At 39.7% G+C, this 14,438-nt stretch overlaps 1 protein-coding gene across 6 annotated transcripts in view; it reads right to left on the bottom strand.

Moving 5' to 3' along the window:
* The window catches only part of BICD1 (BICD cargo adaptor 1), a 185,057-nt gene that overhangs the window by 14,501 nt on the left and 156,118 nt on the right, over positions 1 to 14,438 (bottom strand). For 3 of the 6 annotated variants that reach the window (XM_052790029.1, XM_052790031.1, XM_052790030.1), the window contains exon 7: positions 13,803 to 14,010. In XM_052790029.1, coding sequence (XP_052645989.1) covers positions 13,803 to 14,010 — 208 coding nt within the window. Of the gene's footprint in view, positions 1 to 12,534; positions 12,726 to 13,692; positions 14,011 to 14,438 lie in introns of all 6 variants that reach the window. The other 3 variants (XM_052790035.1, XM_052790034.1, XM_052790028.1) reach the window with 2 other exon arrangements.

Below are 14,438 nucleotides of genomic sequence, written 5' to 3'. Positions count from 1 at the left end.
ATGGAGCACCAGATTCTGCAAGCATTATGCAAGCTGGATAATAACTATTTGATGTGAGGAAAATCCCTCGACTTCATATGAAACAACAGTTCTACCTGGCATCACACAATTTGGCTCACACACCAGCATGAAATCTAGTGATCCACATGACTTAAAATGGCTGAATTGTCCTCCTACATCCTCCAGGAGTGAAGTTTTTGATTATGCTATGAAAGAGCTAAGCAGAATGCATATGGCTTACATATACACGTTTCAAATTCAAAGAAGCTCTTATCTACTTCTGTCCAAGTAGCTGTGTGAGAGCTAACTTTATTCCTTCTATATTCAATCCTTTTAAGTATTTTGGAGGGTTTATAACGCTAGTCTCTAACGTCATGACAATCATAAAATGACGTCTTGTTATGTTGTGTTTAAAGGTGAACTAGCAGACAACATTCGGTCCTTCCTTTCTACTAAGGAACTCCTGCCTCTACCAAGTAAATATTTCTTTCTGAAACACTCTGCTGAAGGTTATAAGTTTCAAAGATGTCTTTACTGATTCTGTGGTCAATGTCACATACCATAATGACAAGGTGAGAAAGACATGCTCTCTTTTACTAAAAAATAAAAATAAATAAAAAAAATTACATTGGAAGAACCCTGTTCCAAGTGTTTTTCAAATCTCGGGGAGTGTCAGTCAAGCTACAGAGTGAAAGGACAGTTAGTTATTTGTGTAGAAGACACTTGGGGAACAGACACAAATTAGACTTTTTGGTATGTCTTCCGAGACCACAACCAACAAAATGATTAATAAAGTTATTAAATACAAACTATCTTATTTCTCCATCATCTCCACTTGCTGTGAGAAAATAAACTGCTGGGGGCCAGGGGTAGGGGTGGATGCTGGCTGATCTCTTCAGAGTCCTTTCATGATTCTGTGAACCTATAACCAAGAAATGAAGTTCAGTGACCATTTCAACCACAAAAGGCAAAGAGGAGCTATTGTACACAAAAATTCATACGCCAGTTTTCACTGAATTCAGCAGGACTTGAGCCTGTACAGAGTCCTGTGTCACTATCACCACTGCATCTGTTGGAGCTTTGAGGCTTGACTCATACTATACGTTAGGCCTGTTCCAATTTTCCAGTTCTTAATATTTAAGACATTCACTGGCAATGGTGGTATAAAGGGCTCAGAGATTTCCTCGCTCACAGATTAGCCAGTGCTGGTTTTCCTTTGGAATCTAATGCCTAGTCCTAATCAGGCTAATCAGCTCCTGATGCAAGAGCATTAAAAATACCAAGATCAGAGAAGCTATGTCTGCTCATATGAGGACTAAATGTGCTGCTATAAATTATCTGCTGAGAGCAAATCTCACCAAAAAAAAAAAAATGTATTTTCCTGTGCTTCCCTTTGGCTCAGCCACAGAAACAAAGCATTTCCCTCATGTCACAAGGTGTGCTCTGCCCCCCAGTCTGTGAACTGGGTGACTCCAATCAACACAGGCCTGCTTAACTGGGTTATTAGTGTCTGAGAGATGGGCATGCCTTCTGTTGACATCAGCAATGTCCTCAGTGAAAAACCTATGTGCAAGCATTTTCAGTCCCACCTGCTCAGGGCCTAGCATACTGCAATGGAACATTTCAGCACATTTTGACACTCAGTAAATTACTAATCTCTACACAGTGCTATCAAAGACAGAGACTAGTAAGAATCCCAAGATAAGCATTGGGGCATGCTGTGAATGAGTAACTGATATATAACCTACTTTTAACTGCATCTAGTTCAGTTAATCAATGGAGAGCTTTTTTCCCTTTTATCTGAAAGGGTAAAATTGAGTGTCAAACAACAAACCAATCAAGCTTTTTTTTTTTTTACAGGTACTGTTACGTATTTGGTATTTCTGATATGAAAAACATGGGGGAAAATCTGTTCTTGATAAAAGAAAAGCTGTCAAGAAACTCTTAGGACAAATTGTGAGATTGAGGCTTTTTCAGTCTTTTAAAACAAACTCTCCTTAGCACCATGTTGACCACTCCAGGCCAACAGAAAGTCCTTCTTTCCTAGCTAAAGTTTTTCAAGTGATCTCACTTTGTGTCATGCTACCCAACATCAACTGAACTTGCTCCATAAAGTTGGAGGAATTTGATAACATGTCTACAAAGATATTATTGACAATTTACTTGAAGAGAAGCTGTCTCCATTTATATGTTAATGAATTGTTTTCTTCCCCCAAGAGGTCAATCTATTGGGAAAGAATGAATGGTTAATAGCATCAGTCAAAAGTATTGGGCAAAGAACAAATCGGTAGTCTTGTGCAGAGGCAGAAACGTTGCATCACACAGGAAGTCCTACAAAGACAATAAATCAATCCTCTCTACTCAAAGGTGGGGAACAAGGAAAACTTCCAAACCCAAAAGACAGACGCGAGATGTCAAGAAGAACGGGGCAGAGGGTACTAAAACACCTGCCCACCTTGCTGAGTTGAGATCTGTAGAGATGCTTTCACACTGTAATCTGACAGGATAAGAAGAGTCCCAAAACTGTTTATATCCAGGGGTGATGGGGACATTATACTATTATTTGACTAGCTAGTTTCACTTATAATTTATCTCTGTTTTTCTAATGGATGCCAAGAAAACTTTGACCTTCCTTAAGGCCAAGAGGAACTTTAAGTGGTAATGGTCATTACGAAGAACAGCTGGTGAGAGGACAGCCATGGCTTACCTTCGGAAAAAAGCATGAACAATGGTAGAGGTCAAAGATTAGAAGAGTCTCTCCCTTCTCCTGCTTCCAGGGTCAGCTTGGGTCTGGAAATAACACAGTTACCTTTGCCCTAGGCAGAGCCCCAGCTGGTCAGTCTGTCAGCTGCAAACCGGGTGCAGCTCTGTGTTTCTGTGGGCTGTCCCTGGAAGGAGAGGACTACGGTGGAGCAACCACATGGGTTCCACGCGGAGCCTGGCTGGCCGCCTTAATCCCAGCGCTCTCGGAGCAGGACTGACTCAGGTTGTCCTGGCCTGGGAGCAAAACGAGCAGCGCAGGAGGACTGAGCCATGGTACAGAGCCATCGTACAGCTCTGTGAGAGCCAGCCCCACTCTGGCACAGCTAGCACGCAGGCAGCCTAATAAACTTCACCAGGCACAAGTTAGCTGGTGCATGGACATTTTTCCAGTACCCATTCTCTGGGTTTTCCCCTCTCTGAATTTCACCTCTGTTCCCATTAAACTGAATAATGGATTGTTGATTGGAGATAGACAAAGTTATCAGCCAAGTATCAGTTTTGGCTTACTTCATGGTAAAGCTGATTTAATGTGAAATTCCTATGTCAAGGCTTGCAAACATCCAGGTAACTCATATCTTAAGCTTAATATTCAGAGAAACTTGGTGTCTTAGATTATTGTTGTTGGAGAAGTTTCAACAACAATGAATTTTTCCATTACTTATTTCTTAGTCTTCTCAAAACTTATTTGAAGAATAAAGGTTAAGAGATACAAGCATGCTACTGAACCCCCATTTGCACACAGAGCTGGAGGCATCAGCAATATCTACATATTGCACCAAGATGCAATAAGCCAGCAGTAGGATGCATTTAAAATCCTCATCTCCTGTCATCTCCACGGTCCAAACCACTCCATTTTGCAACATGTCCATTCTTTTTCTTGCAATGGTGGCCTGGGAACGTCCCACTGTTCCTCCACTCCCAAGCTCCTGACACAGGCCACCTCCCGCTCCTCCTCCTCTCAGCTCTTTACCTTCAGGACAAGGTCAGACAGAGTAAACACAACAGAGTGCCTTCTGTTAAATGCTTCTCGGGAATAAGAGCTGGTGATTGAGCTTATTGGAACAGGTAGGGGATTTAATTACCATTTTCTTATCGCATTTAGAGAAATGCTATCTGTCTTGGCAATTTCCACAAACCAACTCATGAAGCATCACTAACAACTTCATGCACTACCTGACACATAACACAGACAGACATGGTTTAGTAGGTCACTGATTCAGTGGTTTTCCAGAACATGTCAGGTTTCTTTGCTATGTTCTAGTGAGTTCTTTCATCTACACAACAGCTACACTATATGGAGTATTTTTCCCCCTTATTTCCTTATTCTGCATGACTTGATTTCTACTTTCTTTCAGACTTGAATTACCTCCAACCTAGAGAGCTATTCCCCCATCACTCCATGTTCTCCAGTGGTAATGTGACTGCTAGCCCAAAGTGTAGTGATGAAGCTATATCCCAGACTTGCCCTTTACTGTAGCTCATATTAAGAATAATTTAAAAAAAAATAATAATACCTAGTCATTAACAAAATCAGTGAAATGCATTTTTCTCCAGTTACAGACTAAGAACATTAAGAGGTTTCTTGTCAGGTCTGTAGGCTTTTTCACACTTTCTATATCATGATGTGTTTAAGTTATTTCTCAAATGGTTTCTGTGAATGCTTTAAATAATTCCTCATTAAATCTACTGAGAAGCTAAATAATGGGTTAGTAAAGTAGCAGAAATGGAAATGGTAGAAGCTGAAAATATATATTCCTTTCTTTTATATAGAGTTCATAAAAAGCACATTTAGAAAGGTCTGATAATTGATGAGATACTCATAAAAGACACACACATTTTAAACATTTCAAAAGAGGAAAAGAAAGGTCTTAAAAATACAGAAATCATCACACTTCTGTTTTGTTGGTTACCCATCTTTCATGGAAATGTAAGTGTCTAGGGTCCATTTCAGATAGCCACAAATACATCCAAACCAAAAATACTTGCACTATTTTACAGGTAAGGAAGGGCCTGATCCAAAAGTCAAAGTCAGTGGGAACAGTAACTTTAGTAGGCTTTGGGAGAAACAACATAAAGGTACAACTATAAGGTTTCGTAGCCCTAAAAAATGCAGACAGGGAGATACTTACAATCAGGGATACTAGTCTTGATTAAAGAATTGCTGGTGAGCTTACTCCATACATCACAACATTCCAAGGAACTGCTCTATTAGAGAGCTAAAATATCAGCATGTCTAATTTAAACAGAGACTCACTTCAGCTTTGCCTATTTTATGAGATGAGAAGCACAATATTGAATATTCCTGTATATTTCATGGTGAAAATCAATAAGTCATGAACCCACATTAAACCTTGTCATAAAAGAAGATAGAGATGGATGGCTTTTATTACCAACATTGTCAAGATATTTCAATAGCTGTTTTAGTTAATTGATAAGACTGGATTCCAAAGCCCAAAATTTTCATAGAAAGCAACAAGTATCTGGTAACACATCACAAAGATATGATGTGTCACCTGCATACCTGTTTAGTTAGAAACAACCAGAAGTCTAATAAGATTTTACTGGAGAACTTCAACAAATGATGCTAGTATTAACCATTCCATCCAGCAATGATGTCATAACAGATACAGAGAGAAAAATGTCAATAACTTTTTAATTAAAATATACAACAGTAAGGCATGGATTTCACTGCAATTTTTGTTTGTTTTGTTTTTTAAATGTTTTAACAAACAGATTGGGGCTTCTATTAAAAATGGGTTTTATTTTGGAACTGTTTTCTTTATATAGTGAAAAATACAAATAGAATTTAAATGAAGCTTGTAGAACTGCAGTGAATTCATGCCATAATAGCTAAATTATATCAAAGTAGCTAAATTATATTGATCAGCATGAAATGTATGGGTTTGGTCTCATCAGTGGTAACTGGAAAGCTAAATCCAAGAGAGGAAAAGCATAGAGCAAAAAGGTCCTATTCACAGTGGCACCAAGAGGTAAAAGTACATTTAGCCAGCTGACTTCTTCATCAGTTACAGCCAACTAATGTCCTTGGCAAGGATACTGTTCTTCAAATTCAAAACGGCCTCCACAAGGACAATGTACCATGGTTGAAATGGCATAAATATGCAACGCTCATTAAGCTTCGTTAAATGAGCATATCAGATGCAGGACATAGCCCTGAGAGCAGGAAGATATATACATATATCTGTATATATGCACTAGTACCGCTCATTAAACAATGAACACATATATACACAAATATGGCACGTTTACAAAACCCACAGAAAATAGAACAATGCAGAACAAAAAGTGAACACAGATAATAAGTTAATAATGACTGAATTATCCTTTTTGTGAAGAGCATCATGTTCAGGTAAAAAAAAAAAAAACCAAACAAACCAAAACACAACTACACCTAGTTTTAAAAAACCCTGCTAAAAACACATAAAATCCAATTTTCACTGAAAGCAGAGACAGATTAGACCAATACCGCATGAGTCTTGCAATAGCTAGTAGGCTGCCTAATTACACAAGCTCAGAGACATCTTGCAGGTACAGGATCACCATCAACACAACTACATTCTTGGCAGATAAAAATACAACATATTCATAGCCGAAGACTCAGAAGAATCATCCATGGATCTCTAATGAGTCAAAAGGCAATCTGCACTTGCATTATAAATCTGAGTTATCAGAATAAAGTTGTGGGGTTTTTTAAAAATAATGGTTCTGAAGAACTTTCATGCTCCAGCTGCTTTGCATTGCTTGGATGAAGCAAATCAAACTTACCTGACTGAACAATTCAGAGCAGACTAGCCTGACTAGTTAAATATTATATGGCTACGTATATAAATTAGTAGTGGTGGCTCAGTTAACCGCCTACCCTACTTTTCAAGAATAAACTGTTTCACTTAATGTACAGATAAATCCACATTGTTCATGAACTAGAATTCAGAATAAAATTCTTTAACAAAAAATCAGCATAGAAAGAGGTATCTAGATCCTAGTCATGTTGATTTTCCTTTTCTTTAATCTATAAAATTCCTTCACAAAGGAGAAATAAGAAATATTTAAAACTGTTTACTGGGTGACCTGAACAATCATAAAGATCTACAAAGCAGCCTCGTAGTAAAACTCAGGCCTGAGCTGAGAGTATTCCTCAAAGGACTTCTTCCACAATCATTTTTAAAAGAAGCTGTTCTTTCCTCTATGTTCAGATTTCTAACAGTCCTGCTGTTTCAAAATTGAGAAGTTCACAAAAAAGCAAAAGTTGAGGTACTGAAAAAACATCTATAGTAGCAAAGCTTAGAAATCCATGAGCAGCTTTCTGACATCGGTACTTAACCTCAAAAAAAAAAGCTGGAACTATCTTTAGCAAAATATTCCTAAATAAACAAAAAACGTGCACAACCAAAGACCTTGAACTTAAACTCTTCCCACTACACAACAAAAGAAGACACAAACCCGCTATCAAAAATTTATTTCCCCTACCTTTCCAATGGTGTAAGGTGCACAGGGTCACCTTTGCAGACAGCCTCTGCTGTGGAAAGTAGTGTCAGCCTGAGCATCCTGTGATCATTCTCCCAACCCCTTCATCCAAGAGGGGAGGGTAAAGACAGCTTCATTCCCTACCAAGGGCTTCTACACATAATATTGCTTTTGAAGACACTTTCCCATGTCTTCACATTGCCTAAACAACATCAAGAAGCAAGAAGCAGGAGCCAAAGCCAAGAATCTTGGCCCACACAATGAATTCTACTTTAACATTCCTTTAAGAAAAAACACATAAGAAAGAATGTGAGCTTCTGATTACACCGAGAATAACCTTTTACAGAAAATTTCTGAAAATCATATCCTAAACACTGTACTTCAAAAAAACCTCAAAATCCAGAAAGAAAAAATTAAAATAGCAGTAGAGCATATTACTCATCCCATGTGCCAGGAGAGGTTCCTCAACAGCTCGCATAGCCTGCCAAAAGCCCTTAACTCCCTGTAGTACTAAGGACCGCCCCACACAGCAGACCCTCTGCTCCTTGTAGTGTTAAATTGTGTTTGTGCTACATCAAACATTCCGAGGTTTCTAACCTATTCTTCACAGGTGAAACCACTTCCAGTATAAAGGACAATTAACAAAGACAACTCTTAAGCAATTCCCCTTGAGTGCCAGCTTAAAGACTTAATTGGAAGACTTCTTAGGGCCTCCATATTTGGGTGACTGAGTTTTTTCATTATCATTTTCCTTGTTAGCTTTAAGAAATAGTTTCCACCTACAGATGCTGTAAGTTAGCTCTTAGAAACACTGCTAGGAACTCTCTATAGGAATTTCCTTCAGCACAGAATTTCTGTATATTAAGTTAAATTTTATGGTAAGAATGCAAACCAACAAATAAAAGCTAGTTATTTGTATCATATTGTTATTCGTAGTTGATTTGCCTGTAAGCATAGATCTATAGCAGAAATTAATCTTGGATGACTTTTATATTATATATAAGTATATACTATATACTCTTAATTATGTATGATGGGTGGTGAGCTTAGTGCTTGAGCAGTTCCTGCACTATTATATGTCACTCCTTGTGCTGTCTTTATCTTCCACATTAGCCTCTTGTGAGAATCAAATGCCATTCTGTAAATCAGCCTTGAAAGACACCTGAAAAGCAAGAAAACTTTCAGGTTTAACGTGCTTTCAGTAATGAGCACCTCCACAAAATTACCTAATTTTGCAGTGGTTTTGCACATGAAGACCAATAAAGAACAATAAAATCTAAACCCTACAAAACAGAAGCTTGGGACTGGAGTAAACTAGCATAGTGCTGTTGAAGCCCATGGGGCTAAGCCTGGGTTATGTCAACTAAGCATCTGACCTCAGCCAGGCTTTGAATTTGAGATAAATCTGTCACATTTTAAGGCTACTTTTCCTTTTTCTACTCTAATAAAGTAAAATATGTGACTGTACAGAAGGGAAAGGATTGCTTCTTATGATCTGATTTCCTAGGAAATATGAAACACTTTACTAATCAAAGTGTTTTCCTGGGTGGGATTTTAAATAATGAAATCTGCCCTGTGGTACCTACAATTGTAAACAATATGGAAAAGAAGCATCTACCACAGTTTGTTTCGGGGGGCACTTCAATGAAGGAGAGACTCTCAGGGAGATCATAGTTGATCCTTTAACCGCCCCTGTTTAAGGGAGATGGCTGCAGCCATTAGTTACTCTCCATCTCATAAGCCTGTTGGGAAACCTTTTTCTTCAGATGCATCATCCACACAAGGATCTTGATTGATTTAATTTTAAGCTAAAATTAGAGAACTTGTAGAATTTTCATGCTAAAATAACCACTAGAGAAAAGAGTGGTATCAGGGCACCTACAGCAAACTTTTTCTGTCTTGTTCTTTCCTTGAACAAGTCAAGAGAAGTGTATTTCATATTTGGGACTGTGGGATATTAAGAGGCACCTAGTGACTTTATATTCAAGGAGTTTGAATGCAACCGCAAAGGAAAGGTAATTTCTAATACAGTGTTACACACTGTAAAATCCAGCCTTAGGCTTTCTATATGCCCTGACTTCTTCATGTAGTTATGAAAAGAGCCACATGCAAAAGCGGGTTGGAATTGTGTTGGGCACATACCGGCTGATTCTGTCTACCAGAAGAATAAAGACTTTAAAGTGTAAAAATGATAGAAAATAACGAAAGAAGTGAAACACACAGCAAAGCTTAATGCATACTACTACCTAGGGGAAATGGAACATGATAGTTTGGAAATGGACTGAGTGGTATTTTTAGCCAGAGCAGTTAGGAACTATTACTTCAGTTAGAAAGCTCAGATAAAGTCATGCTGCCACAGCTTGATGTCAGAGGGACATGCATGCTGATTTAAAGTTGAAGGCAGCCAAATGGACACCAAGTAGGAAATAACAATCTCTTTATTGAGAGGTCTTTAACTCAGCTGATCTTCACTAGTCAGTCTTCATGCCAGGGTCTTTCTCTGATGAAGGCAGCAAAAAGTAATCCCAGGTTTCTTCTACCAGGTAGCCAGCAGCAGTCAAGCTGGGGCCAGCACATGGTGAAGGTAGCCTCTTCTGTCAAGCACCAAGTCCAGAAGAAGGTGCAAGAGAAAGACAGGCACACCTTGCCTACTGCCTGGGGAGCATGGGGCAGGGGAGCCTGCCTGGTTTCCCCCTCTACCAACTTTAGTTATTTTGGCTCTTCCTCTCCATCAAATGCATTCCCAGCTACAGCCTCCCAGTCCCCACAACACTGGGAGCTAATGAAAGGATAGGGAAGCCTGCACATCATGTGTGTGAAATATTCATCTAAAGGAAATAGTTCACAAATTTAAAAGAAAAAAACCCAAACCTCATTGCATTTAATTTAGGCTTCATTGCTCCCTCCACTTCTGAGGACAGAGCCTCAAGCCAAGCTATACTCTGCTCCATAGTGTTCGAGTTTGGATGCTGTTCTTTTGCATCCTCTCTGATGAAGCAGCAGGTGTGGGTTGCTACGTTTCTTGCTGGCTTGCTTGACTGCACAAATCATCTGGGAAAAGAAGCTCTTTCTGATATGAGGCTTTTAAACATTCCCTATAAAAGCAGCAGAATAACATCCTTCACTGTTCCTTACTTTCAGGAAACGGATAATTAGAAAGATAGCAAGAAAAATCCCACGTTGTGCATCATTCCTTTGATCTGTTAACAGCAGTAAGAAATCTTCCAGAAATTGGCAAGAACAATGCTGCAAAATTCCCTACCTAATCCTCAACCTGATTCTGACAGGGGCCCTGCTAATACTGGAATCTGAGTGCTCATAAGAATCTCTGTTTGAACCTGACAGTCTCACAGGCTGAGACTAAGGCCATGTGATGGCATAAAATTCTGACAAATGCATTCAGAAAGCTGGGACTGTTGTAGATTCACAGGGACAATTGTAAGATAAAACAATAATGCTGTCTCAAGACCCTTATACTCTGAACATGTAGAGATGTACCTAAAGTGCCAGGCAAACATTATTTTCTGAACAATTCTACTTTTCAGGTTGCTCCATCCTTTGGCTTCTGTTGCTGGAAAAAGTCAAGAGACTGTGTCAGCGTTTCTCAATCTGTGGTCCGTGCATCTGTGATAGTCTGTGAGATATCAGATGCTGGTCCACGAAAATGGTGAAAAAAAATTTAATGCACAAAGACATTCAGGATTCAGAGTCCCACATTCAAAGATCTCATATTTTACCACTTTACTAACAATTTTGCAATACAGTAAATTGTGTTTACCTATCTGTTGAGCACAATTCTTTTTTAAAATCATTACTTCTTCCAACCACTAAACTGCATTTACAATATATAGTCAAGAGTTCTTCACATACAGATCATCCAGTCCTTCGATTAAAATCTGGTTCTCCTTGGCCTGGCACTATTGTAAATTGTATATGGGAAGTACAATCACAATTAGAAGAGTCTTGTAAATTGTATGTTAGAAGATTGCCATTTTGGGGCCTAGATCCTTGGATTTCCAAACTGGGGATTTTGGCTATACAGAAAATGCAAAATCCAGTTCCTTAAAGAGATGTCCATCAGAACGAAAATCATCCTTATTCTGTTGTAAAATGAAGAGGAAAGAATACAAGAGACACTGCCAGTGTTTAGGAAATAGAATTCTGTCTATGGGGTAGAAAACGAGCACGTGGTCTTCCATTGCCAACAAAATACAATGAAATTGCTGAAAGATCAGTACCATTTATTTTGTATATTTTAAAGTCTTCGTGTCTTTCACCCTCCCCACCTTTTTGTCCCCAGGAGCCAGCTCTTTTATTTATTTCTTGCAACACTCCTTAGGAAAATGTCTTGTTTAGACTCTCTGCAGTTTCATACTTGTCCTCTGAGTGGGTGTTACTTGCATGGCACTACTCAAAGGCAGCTGTGATATTGTTGGCACTGAGTGAGAGATAGAATGTACTATAGGGTATTGCTCAGCTTTCCAAAATGAACATTTACTTGAGCAGAAACCACTTTATGGGTTTTAGCTTTTATATTTTCTACTTATGCTTTGTGTGTATAACAAATTTCAGAATAAAGAATGAAAAAATTTACCACCAGACAAGAGTGTGCACATTTAAAGGCTAAAGGTTCTGCGCAGACGCAGAAGAAAAGTAATTATTAGCTTGTCTGTCAGGAGAAGAAAGATGTCACAACCTTTAAAATGGCATTCCAGTCTGCATTTCCTTTCTATACCTTGTTCGAAGCAGATACTACATTTTGGCAGGAAATGAAGAACAAAAGCTTCCTGCAAAGATAAACTTCATGACTCAATTTATATAAACTAAACCTTCTGCGAGTTTAATGTTACCCTTTAGAAAAACCTGATTGAATGCTCCAGGGCCAACAGAAGACGGGTGCTGCGTAGGCTCCTGCATGCTGCCAATCACTTCCTTGCTGGTCCTCACACATCTGACTCCTCTGTCCCGTTGGGTTTGCATCTTCCATGGGGACTACCAACACAACCACCAGACTAAGCAGCACCCAGGCACAGGGGTGCAGCCTCTGTGGATCCCAGCAGGACTGCACCCACCTATACCATAGCAGGACTTTCCCCACTGCATCTGGAACCAGTTTGGGCCACTGCCGGCAGAATGTCATCTCCTGCCACAGGTGACACAGGAGGAGGCATTTTGCTTTTCAGGTCTCAAGAAAATGCCCAAATTAGATTGCATCTGCAGTGCTGGGAGGGTCCCCTGCTCTGCTAACCACTCAGCACCACATGCACCCAAGGAAAAAATGTTTACCTGGTGTGGCCACGGTTAACCTTTTTTCCTTGCTGAGACGGTGCCCATGGATGAATTCACTCATGGAAGGGGGGCCCCTCAGAAGATATGATTCTGTGGAAGCGGGATGAGGGGGGGCTCTTAATAATTTCTGGAGGTAGGTCCCTGAAGTCCTGGGATGGCTCTGATCACAAAGGGAAGGTGAGAATAGTCTTGCAGGAGATCCAAGAAAAATACATATGGAAACAAAAGAGTTTTACTTTAATTACCTTTCAAAGCCTCATGAATGACAACATCAGGTTAATTTGCTTAACAGGTAAAAACGAACTAGCATTGCCACCCCACGTCATTTCCACAGCAGGGCACCTTGCCTGCATTGGAAATCCTGGTTCATATCAGGGGAGGAGGAGATGAGGTTGAGTTATATCTCAGCATCCTGGAGTCGACATGTACAAGGCTCCCTGAATGTTCTCTTGGTTTTGCATTGTGACTAGAGCATACAAGAAAAGGGAATGATTATCTAGGACTTCTCTAACAGAGAGTCCTCTTCATCTTCAGAACCGTGGCGATCCCCACACCTATAGAGCTTTGGCAGGGCAGTCACAAAACAAGATGAGAACTCAATGCTTGAACAGCAAAATATTTGCATTAGGTTATGAATGGCAGCCATCCCCCTTCAAAAGGTTGCTTGCTCCCATGTAGAAAAATTGATTTGAGTGAACGCATCCATATTCTTTTCGCACTGATGAAGAACAAGTGAGCACCAGAGCTTAACAAAGAGATGCAGTTTCTTTTGTGTTAAGCGCTGAAATGCTCATAGACCACAATCCTTTTTTTATTTCAGATGCTCATTATGGAAAACCTTAAGGAAAACTTAAGGAAAACTTGTTAAAGAAAATACATTCACACTAATATTAAAGACATACAAGATGCACTGAGACACTGACAGAATATAGTTCAAAACACTGCATTAAGGAGGAGGAAATAACATAGTGAGTAGGTGGATCAGAACCACATGTTGCCAGGCTTTGAATTTCATATTCATATCCTCCCCACCTCCTTCTCCCCAGTCAAAGTACAAAAAAAAAAAAAAAAAAGAAAAAAAGTTTACAATTCAGTGAACGACTTTAATGAAAGTCTGGCCACTGCACTGTACTGTAAAGATCACTGCATGCATACCTTTTCCTCTGAGTGCCACTGCTGACCAGTAAGTTTGGTTGCTGTGGGCCCTGACTATGCAGGAGGAAAGTGTCTATGCTTGGCACGGTGGCTGATGCCTCCTCACTTACTTTAGGGCTGCCGATCTTGCTCTTTCCAAGCTTGCCTTTGCTGCGTCGGGACTGCTCGTGGTCGAACTCTAAATCCTCCAGCCGCTGGGTAAGGGCAAGTTTTTGCTGGATAGCCATGCGCAACAGAGAGTTTAGGGTCTTCTTCTCATCCTCTGCAGCTGCTAGCTGCCTCTGCATCTCATCCAGCTGCGTGACGTACTCATCACACCTGGGAAAACAAACAAGGCAGAAATCTGGGGAACCAGACCGAGAACCAACCCTACCAGTGATCATATTCCTGGGCTGCAGTTACAAGGGTAGATTCAGATCCAAGCTTTTGCCAAATCTGATCCTGGAAGCAGACAGCCTGAATTCTTCTGTTCCCACTTTGAATAAATTTGGACTTGGATTTGAATGACAACACTTCCCATTCAGCAGGAGAACCTGTATCTATAATATCAGAGTAGTCTATGACAATATAATACGTTCCTAATGCAGATAACAAGCAATTAGAGCGGAAGTTTGGGATTATCTCCAGGTTAGACCACAAATAACAATTTTGGGTGCTGGTTCTGCTAGTAACTCACCATGGATAACAATGTCTACTAATTAGATAATACTGTTTTCCATAGACAGTAATATCCACTTCTGCAAAAT

Source organism: Harpia harpyja, chromosome 6 (genome assembly GCF_026419915.1).
Source record: "Harpia harpyja isolate bHarHar1 chromosome 6, bHarHar1 primary haplotype, whole genome shotgun sequence".
NCBI lineage: Eukaryota > Metazoa > Chordata > Aves > Accipitriformes > Accipitridae > Harpia > Harpia harpyja.
The sequence above is the reverse complement of the archived record's forward strand: the minus strand, read 5'-3'. Positions and strand labels throughout refer to the sequence as shown.